The sequence below is a fragment of the Monopterus albus genome, unplaced genomic scaffold (genome assembly GCF_001952655.1).
Source record: "Monopterus albus unplaced genomic scaffold, M_albus_1.0 scaffold47.1, whole genome shotgun sequence".
NCBI lineage: Eukaryota > Metazoa > Chordata > Actinopteri > Synbranchiformes > Synbranchidae > Monopterus > Monopterus albus.
This window is the reverse complement of record NW_018127927.1, coordinates 30,439-40,678: the sequence shown is the minus strand read 5'-3', so window position 1 is coordinate 40,678 and position 10,240 is coordinate 30,439. Positions and strand designations below refer to the sequence as shown.

Here is a 10,240-nt window from a genome sequence, read left to right as displayed (position 1 = left end):
CTTCTGACTGTCTGCTTGACAGACATGTAGCTAGATGTCAGAGAAGGTGAGAGTGTGCAGCAACTGGGCGCTGGAGCAGTAGTTGTCAAGGCTTGACGAAGACTGCATGACTCACCTGAAGGCTTTCATCCTCCTTCACCAGGTCCTTCTGGGGGAACAGGTCCTTGGCCTTGATGTATTCCAGACTGGGAGGCCCCTCTTCACCCTGTCAGATTCAAACACAATGCAGAAGTGGTCCATTAAACACTTCTGGCATTATTTGGGTCAACACAACAGAATGGAACACCATTAAATGAAAACAAAAATCCAAACACACAAACCCTTAACCTTATACAGTTTAATGATAGTGTCAGAAGAACACTGAGGGCCTTTGCAAAAAACAGTAAAGAAATATCAAACACAAATTTAATATTCTCAGTGCTCTTGTGTTGTATCTGAATGGTCAACCTCTGGTGTAAGATACAAGCCAGGTGAGATTTCACAACCACCCACCAGCTAAGTCACAGCCATCACATAAGAGATTAAATATTGACTGAACTGAACCTTGTGTTAGGTCAATGAGCCATGCTATTTTAACATGTATACCACTCAATTCTAAACAGCATTTTCCCTTATTGATGACTGAAAAATACAACCTCTACTTATTTATATTTTGTTTACTTTAGCACTGTGCAAGTAGTTATTGCATGTGCAAATTATAAAACGTGGTACAAGGTGCCAGACACCTGTAGACTTGGTGACTGGGTGTTAGTCTTAAGCAAACAAAGTTATTGGGACTTAATAACATATTTCATGCACTTGACAAGTTTTTCACAAATTGTGCACCAGCACTGACTTGAGTGTAAACACCTCCGCCAAGGAGATTATGTTTTTGGTTCCATATGTGTGTTTGTTGGGTGGCAGGATTACGGACAAATGGCTGGATGGACCATCAGCATACTTGGTACAGACAGTGGTGGGGACCAACCATAGAACAGATTAGATTTTGTCTAAAAAAGGCCAAGGTCACAAAAATAAGGGGGTTGGGGATCACAAAAAAAATATTCCCATTGTTAACATGGGGCAAAATAAAAGAAAATTTGTATCTCCATCAAAAGTTACCAAAATCATTTTTTGTTTGAAATAAGACACATCTGTAGGGTGGCAATGCCTATCACCAGACGACATTTCATCTGGATGTAATCTGAATTCTGGATCTGATGGCCATTTAATGTTAACATTGAAAACCCAGTTTAACACATAACTTGGCCTATAATGAAGATAACCTGAAATGCACAGTATAACTGCCTATCATACCGTAAAAGATGGTCCCGATGCGATCCGGACCAAGGATTTTAGGACACATTTTGTGTTGTTCTGGATATCATTTTTCATATAGGACCCATTTTCGTGAGCGAATGTTGTGCCTTGGTGGCGGTGCATGCGATCTCTTGGTGCTCTTGTTGCTAGTTTGGATCACTTGTGATGTCCAATCATTTCTGTGATCATGCCAACTAATTTAATGTCACATTTTTAAGGCTGCTGATAAATTAAACATTCTAATGTAGTCTTATTACCTGCACACCTGTTATAAAGCATGGCTGGCTAAGACTGCAACACCTCAAGAAGCAGCAGAGAAGAGTGAGAGAAAAACAAAGAGGGCAGTTGACCTTATCCTTGTAGCTTTTGGTGCCAATGCCCTCACTGACTGAGCCATCACTTTCATTAGGTCACACTTCAGTCACTAGAGATAAAGGGGTTCAAAATAACCAAAGGATAAAATTGAAGGACATAGAAATTCATGGTGATTTTAGACTGTTAATTAACATTCACCTTGCCTTAAGGTATTTTTTATACAAGGTATTTATAGTGCATTTATACAGTATATAGACTTGTAATCTGGGTTTCACACTTGCCCTTTTTTAATCATATTCTTGACATGATTTATGTGTGATGACTGTATGTTGATACTGTTACTTAATGAAAACAGAATTGGAGTCTCCTGATGGGTGACCAGAGGGAGGCAAAATGCAGTAATCTGTGGTTTGTTTCAGTGGACCACACCCATTGAGTTGGGTTGTTCTTGTCTTGTGTCCCAGGCCTAAGGCCAAAGAAAAATAATGAAACATTACAAGTGGGGAAAACCCTCTGATGTCTGGGAATGTAGGCCTCCTGCTTTGTTTATAAACACTGTCTGTCATGCAAAGGTCCATGAGCATCCTACCCACTGGGCAGACTGGTAAAAGATGGAGATAGTGTTCCTCCAGTGACACCCCTCCCCCTGCAAGTCACCACCAAACAGCGAGATCACAGGAATGGTAAATCATTATTCAACTATTTCTATGTCACAACTTTGATAAAGGCCAAACTCATGGCTAAAGTCTACAAACTCAGCAATAAAGAAAATTGCTTACATCTGACAGTTTTTAAATTTTCAAAACAACGGCACCCCACCTTCACATTCAGCCATTTCAAATAATAACTTAGTGATGAATGTTTGAAATCCAAATAGGTATAACTTCACCTTCTTACTGTAATCAAATCAAACAATGATTCAGCCTGTTCTGGGTGATGAAATCAAGGAGCTGTAACTGAATAATCATTTATCAAGGAAAACCTCTTTTTTTGCTTGTTCCAACTTTTTAAATGTGAGGATTTAATGCTTTTCTTTTCTTTTGTCCTAGTAAACTCAATATATTTGGGTACTTTGGAGTGTTGGCCAGGAAAAACAAGAAACTCTGGCTCTGAGACAATAAAAGGGCAATTATAAACAAAATGATTAACCATAAAAACAATTGATTTGACAGGCTAATCAATAATGAAAATAATTACAGTATAGAGAGGGCACAGCACACAGGTGTCGAGATCTTAGAGGTTCCTGCTGCTGTATTTGTGCTGCCTGGTTATATAGTGGGTATGGGAAATCTATGTATGGAATAGATTAATACGTTAAGTCACTCACTACACAAATCTAGTCTACCCGCTACTTCTGCACCATGAATTACAACAAATGGCACAACTTGTGGTGGCTATGGAAGTGGGTGTGAAGTCTGTGCCAAACTGAGATACTGTATGTACACTTCTTAAAAGATGCTGCAATGCTAAGTGCTGTCTGGTATTACTGTGGGCTCCATTTCCTCCAAATCATCCCTTTATGTTCATGCTAATGCTGTGTTGCCATCTCAGACACACTGAAGGTGAAGCTGCTGTGCAGCATAACAGGAACCACTAAATCTCCCTGTAAAATATTGCATTTAAAACTGAAACTGCATCGTTCTGAGGAGATGCTCCAGTCAGTGGTTAAGAGCCTCAATTTCAGACTCCAAATCCCAGAGCCACTAATCTCTTAACTTCTGACCTGAGCCAGCCCCTGGCATTAGAATAATGAGGCTGCTGTGCATCATCAGTTTTACTTATTTTCACTCGAGAGTGGGTGGATCATGACAGTGCCATCAGTCAGAGACATCCTGTGGGGGTCAGGTCAGTGCAGGCTGTCTCACACACTATTGCTGGGCCACCAGCTTGCCATCCAGGTACAGACTTATTTGCTTTTCTAAGGGATTACATTTTACAGTGATGTGTTGGAGAGCAGTCATAAATTACTGGATAAGTTATCATAAGAAATCCAAAGTCAATCGGTGGAGAGGACTATGCAGTCAATCTTTACACAGACACACTTGCACACACAGCCTACGTCAATAATCCATCAGCTTCCTTGGTTCCATTATGCCTTGTGCTACACTACCTGGTGGATACTTGGCACCATTTAGTGACTTCTCTTATGGAGCACTCCTGACGGTGCATTCCTCTGAAGAGACCTGCTAGAACACGGTGTACTTTAAAGGTAAAAAAAAAACATCTGACAAAAAGTTGTGTAGCTGTTGTATTGCCCCAGGGTACACACTATACACACAGACACTATACTGCATTAGGTCCAAGCATAAGATACTACACTCCAAACTGTTTACCTGACAAGTCTGATTAGACAATGAAAGAAAAAGATAATGTCATGTAAAGTAAAAGAGAGAAAGTATAAACACCAGAGTAGCTAAGTTAGTAGGAACGCTCTCCTGCAGACAACCTTGATATTTCAGTTTCATAAGTCACTTTGCATGGAAGACAGCACATGACTATGACTGACCTTAAAACCCTGTCACTATACTTGCAAACACATGAAGTGAGTCACTTTTTGGTCCACAACCAGACAATCATCTTACAGAAGACTAAAGGTAAAAAGAAATGCTCTCACTTTGAAGCAACTAAAAGATGGAGTACAGCTTGTCCTGTGCTCGACACGTTTTTGCTTCGTCACTGCTGTGAGCCTGTGCACCCTCCCTCTGCAAGACAGACATGCGCATATATACACACCTCTATGCATTTATCAAATATAAATGTTAGTGCTGATAGTACATGTAATGTCTTGATAACATGCACTGCAGTAACAGTGCGTGTTATCAGCTACCATCTGCATAGAGAGCCCTAACAGGGCAGGTAGGTAATATGTATGTGGAGGTTAGGAAAGAAAAACACTATTGAGATTTTAATTATCTGGGGAAAGCATGTGCAAATAACACTCTACCAGGGATTTCTGCATGTGTGTGAATGGAACAACGAACAAAACAAGGCAGCATGGCAACACAAACACAGAATAGGTAGAGGGACTGGAAAAGGCACCAGCACAGTCTTCATGAATAAGTGTCCTGTTGCCATGGATACAACCTCTTTTAGAGTCCCTTTTCTCACTGAAGATTTAGGAAACAATTTGCTGTCCTTCCTCACCAGATTATTTACTTAATCTGACTAGGGCTTTGTCCTGTAGTTGTGCAAATTAAAGCTACATGAAGTGGAGTTGACCTCCCAACCATGTGGGCAACATGCACTTAGGTCTGCTTTTAAGTGTTCAGTTATTTGCAGTTTCATTATGTTAAAAGAGGCAGACAATGCAGTCTAAGTAAGAGGTCAAGATCAAACATGACAGAGTATGATGAATCTTTTAAAAAGACCTGTTCTCACAGTCCTCTCTCTGACTATGTTAATATTTCATAGACGACCGTTTTCTAAATGATCAGTTCCTTTTTAGGCTTATAACTGGGCTGTACTCTGAGAGCTGAGGTGCAGGGTTTCATCTGGAACATTCAAAGCAAAAACTAAAATGAATAACTAAACTAAATGCAAAACAATAGAATGAGCACTACTGCAAACAAGCTTGATCAACAAAATAACTCAAAGTGATATATTAATGTGAATCCAAAGAGAAAACAGCATAAAGTGCCAGTGATCCCTTTAAATAATGCAACTGTCATTTGGATACTTTTAGTTCTTTCTGGTTGGTCATGCTACATCTCATGTCTCTTATATGCATCCACATTTCTTTCACTTGTTTTTTCCTTGTGTCTTAGTCCTGCCCACGTAAAATGTGCAAAAAAAAAAAAGCGAGGAGAGATTACAAGGAAACACATTTTTAGAGACATGAGACGTCATTTCTGCCAATCTTTAATCTGAAGCCTCTAATCACCAAATGATTTCTCTCATGGGGGCAGGCTCTTTCTTTTATTCTTGCTTATGGCTCTTCCAGGCAGCCTCCTCGCTCCTCAGAGCAAGAATAAGAGTCTTGGGTCATCCTCGATTCTCACTCGACGAACGACTTCTGGGTGAAGCGAGGATTGAGGAAAGGTCATGCTCCTCAGTCCTTGCTTGACCCAGAAGTTGTTCCAGTCCACCATGATGAAGGACAACCCAAAGCTCTTATTTTCTGCTCTGAGGACCAAGGAGGTTGTCTGGAGGGTCTATAACCGAGGATACATGAGTGTATCCTTTGCTGTTATGGATTGACGTGCCCCTTTATCGGAACTCAGTCGGTGACTGGATGCTTCACATAAGGACCAGAGGTAAGGACGTCTCAAGTCAGTTAAAACGTTTTTCCTCAGCTCCTCTCTCCTCACAGTTTCTCTTTGCATCATTTGCTTGCATCTCACTTTGGGGGGTGGTGGGGGGCTAAGACGTAAGGAAAAGATGCAAGTGAAGGAAACGTGGCTGTAATTAGGGGGACTGGGATTCACCTTGCGTCACCTGTGCACCTTTTTATGTTTAATGCCTTGGTGGTCCAATGCCAGATGCTTGCAGGTACCAAAGAGGGTGCGAAATAAGACAAAGATACTAAAGCACACCCCAAAAAGCTTTTTCCTGCACTTACACTGATTCATTTAGCTGGTGGATATAAGTGAATCTGAGCCATGGAAGAATCATAACCAACTCAATAAAGGCTTTTTGTGGTTCCATTTGGTGCAGACAACATATCACAGAGGGGGATAAACATGACATATTCAAAAAGCAATTGTTTTTCCCCCACAGCTGAATCACAATGGTGGCAATGATGAAGACTTGGCACGATGCTAAGGCCCTCTTCCACATGAGAAGACTGACAAAGCTATGATCCACTCAAATAACACAGAACGTGGACACTAAATTAAAGAGATATTGATGCAGAAGAACTGCCGACTCAGTGGCACTACAGAGATATTGAAGAGAGGTCATAAATTGTCTAGTATCAGGCCAAGTGTGATCACAGAACAGATGAGGAACCATAAACTCTCCCTGATCCAGCAGATTACTTTACAGTGCTTTAGTTAAATATGTATAGATTTCCCATTAATAGAAACATCTGTTGTTTTTGAAAAATCTTAGTTGCACAAGCTAACTAAGTGTCCTGAATCTGTATAGTGACTGTTGTGAAGGAGAAAAAATCTTAATGGTTTTGCTGGTAGTGATTATTTTAACTGATTTCTATTAAACAGCATTCACTGCCTATTGCTACATTACTGCTGCTGTCTTATCCTTTTAGTCATGTTAGCAATGTGCATCCTGGGATAGTAATGTCAGTGTGTCAGTCAGTCCACCATTTTGGTTCAAACTGAATTATCTCTGCACCTATCTGACAAATATCCATGGAATGTTCTACATAAATTCACGTTGCCCTGAAGATAAACCCTTTGGTGACCACCTAATATTTCACCTACTGCTTCTGAGAGATCAAAATTTTTGGTTTACAAATAAACACCCACAAAACTAATAACAGCCTCAGCTGTACATCAGGATGTTAAAACTATGAGCATGTTGGACTGTAGCATTTAGCACAAAGCACCACAGCTTCAGAAGAACTAGCATGCATGACTGTAGACGAGACTATGTCTCCGTTTTAAAAACATTTTGTAACCATAAAAAGTTTCATTTCAACCTAATGACAAGATCTGAAGGGGTATTTTGTACCATAATTTAAAATAAAAAAAATCCTGGTCCAGTTATTAGATGCTAGTTTTGTCAGCCTTAGAAAATCCATGAGAACATTTCTGCAAGATCAACTGTGTGCCCGAGTTAAACTTCGTGGTGTTTTTACCAAGTTTGGTAAAACTTGGTAAATATTTGACTTGTTTTGTGTACTAATAGTATGAGAGGCAGGTCAATGGTAAAGAATTTACTGTGGAGTTGAAGAAAAGACTTACTGAAAGTTAACAATTAACATACTCAGACAGTGGGCATCGCTGAAAGGTCAACTTGTGAACCATGAGCTAATTTAGGCCCAAATACATGAGACTAAGGCTGCCCCATGTTGTTCCTTAATCTTCAACCTTCTCACCACTCTATCTCAAGACAATGACAGGGTGCATTACTGAGTACAAAATATGCTCACTCTCAGTGGCAAACAGGTTTTAAACGTCATGCTCTCCTCCCCTGCTAATCAATATGCCGGCAGCCCTCCGTACAACAGGAGTAATGACAGCAATAGTTTCTCATCAGCACACATGGGAACACACTGAGGTAATTTAATTATTTGTATGTGGAGTCGGTGTCATTTACTTAATAACTGCAGCGCTCACGTGTGTCGACCAACACTCCCTACCCCCCACTGACTGGCAGGCAGGCACACACAAGAAGGTGAAGTGCGGAGGGTAGGGCTTTAACACACAGTCATCACAAACCGCAGTTACAAACGAAATGAACACCAAAATATAAGCCTGTGGACTTACAAAGCAGTTGAGCATGGAGCAGGACACCCTTCCTGCGAGGCTCATGTCGAGCAGAGGCAGGGCTGTACCTGAATGTCACACAGCCTTTGGAGCAGCAGCACAAGCAGAGCATGAGGACCCGGCATAACCATTCTCCTCACAGCCGGAGCTGCTCCACCACTCTTCCACTCCAAACCCCTCTGCCTGCCGTCCCTCTCTCCCCCCGACTTTTTGATTGTTCACCCTTCTCAAGAGGTGCTATGGAACAACACTCATTAAGCAACCCACCCCATCAACCCCCCCAATTCTCGCAAAGCAAAGCGAGAGAGCACGCTGGTATCTGAAGACAGCCCCTGTTGCACCGCTAAGAGAAGGCTAGCCCAAGGTACAAACAAAAGCAGCAGTCCACCCAAGTGAGCTGAATTATAACTGAAGGAAAACAAAATTGATGAAATGACTGCAGATGTGCCTTTTCAAAGTGTAGCGAGTGGATGGGGGAAACTGCAAGAAGAGAAGGCAGGAGAGAAAGGAAGACAGAGGGAAGTGCCTGATGCTAAGCTCCACCTTCTGCATGCGCATCTACCTCCCTCTCTCACGTTGACATGCTCACATTTCTCCCCGTCTCCCTCCCATCCCTTACTCCTCCCCCATTCCCTCCTTGTTCACCCTTCAACATCTCCTCATAAATACACTTCTTCCTCAGCAACAAAGCGGCAAAGCCTAGAGTGTGCTGTCAGCAAACAGAAGATGCTCCAACTGCTGTGCATACATCATCGGACATCGACCACAGTATACTGTGGCTCTTGCCCATGCGCACACACTGTATGCCCACGGGTGTGTGTACAGGCTATGCCAAAAGCCAAAACATCACCTGAAGCAAACTCATACAGACACACAAAGAGACACTTCCATGCAGCGGCTGGACTGTATCATATCACAAAACCGTTGCACTAGCAACAGCTGCTCTATTGGAGAGGGGAAGCACGTGACAAAGGACAGAGGAGGGAGGCTCTCGAGGAGAGAAAGTCTATGCAGAGATCTCTGGTGACACAGCAATCTGCAGACACAAACTCTTCCATGTCTCTGAGTGTCTTCTTGGCACTGTCTAGCACAAGTGGAATACATTTTTGCACTGAATGGTGTGTAACTGCAGCAGCTTCCTGAGCTTGAAATTAGAAGTTCACTGGATGTGCAGTTGAAATCAGTAGTTTACATACACCTTATCCAAATACAAACTGTTTTTCACAACTTCTGATATTTAATCCTATAAACACTTCCTGTCTTAGGTCAGTTAGGACCGCTGCTTTAAGAATGTGAAATGTCAAATAGTAAAGGATTTATTTCACCGTTTATTTCATTCATCACATTCCCAGTGGGTCAGAATTTTATATACACTCAGTTAGTACGAAGTATCATTGCCTATAAATTGGTTAACTTGGGTTAAAGGTTTCGGGATGCCTTCCAGTAGCTTCTTACAATAAGTTGCTGGAATTTTAGTCCATTCCTCCAGTAGAGATGACTGTGTTACCTTCAGGCATTTGGAAATTGCTCCCAAGGATGAACCAGACTTGTGGAGGTTAACAGTTTTTTTTTTCCTGAGGTCTTGGCTGATTTCTTTTGATTTTCCCATGATATCAAACAAAGAGGTACCGAGTTTAAAGGTAGATCTTAAAATACATCTACAGGTGCACCTCCTACTGACTCAAATTATATTAATTAGCTAATCAGAAGCTTCTAAAGTCATGACATCATTTTCTAGGATTCTTCAAGCTGCTTAAAGGCACAGCCAACTGAGTGTATGTAAACTTCTGACCCACTGGGATTGTGATATAGATTATTTCACCATCTCTGAACAACTGTGCATGCATAAAGTACACGTCCCAACCAGCTTGCCAAAACTAGAGTTTGTTAACATGACATCTATGGAGTGATTTAAATCTGTTTTAATGACATCAACCTAAGTGTGTGTAACCTTCTGACTTCAACTGTGTATGATGCATCCCTTTCACTATAGGGGGACACACAGCTCTTCACCCTGCTTATCACAACCACTTCCCTGGCAGAGTCATGACAGCGACTCATCACATTATGTAACATGTTTAACATAGTAAATGTAGCACTATTAAAGCAGGATTAATTTTATAGGGAGAGGTGCTGTGATGTAAATTTCACATGGTCTTATTTTAATGAGATGAGCTTTCATGAAGGGGTGATGTTATTGTAATTATTTATCATAGTTACAATTAACCCAGGGAAAG

The 10,240-nt window shown here is 41.3% G+C and overlaps 1 protein-coding gene across 6 annotated transcripts in view; it reads right to left on the bottom strand.

Moving 5' to 3' along the window:
* The window catches only part of mtmr4 (myotubularin related protein 4), a 44,117-nt gene that overhangs the window by 21,077 nt on the left and 12,800 nt on the right, over nt 1-10,240 (bottom strand). For 3 of the 6 annotated variants that reach the window (XM_020600544.1, XM_020600545.1, XM_020600546.1), the window contains exon 3: nt 116-205. In XM_020600544.1, the coding sequence (XP_020456200.1) occupies nt 116-205 (90 nt within the window). Of the gene's footprint in view, nt 1-115; nt 206-8,003; nt 8,530-10,240 lie in introns of those variants that run through there. The other 3 variants (XM_020600542.1, XM_020600543.1, XM_020600547.1) reach the window with 2 other exon arrangements.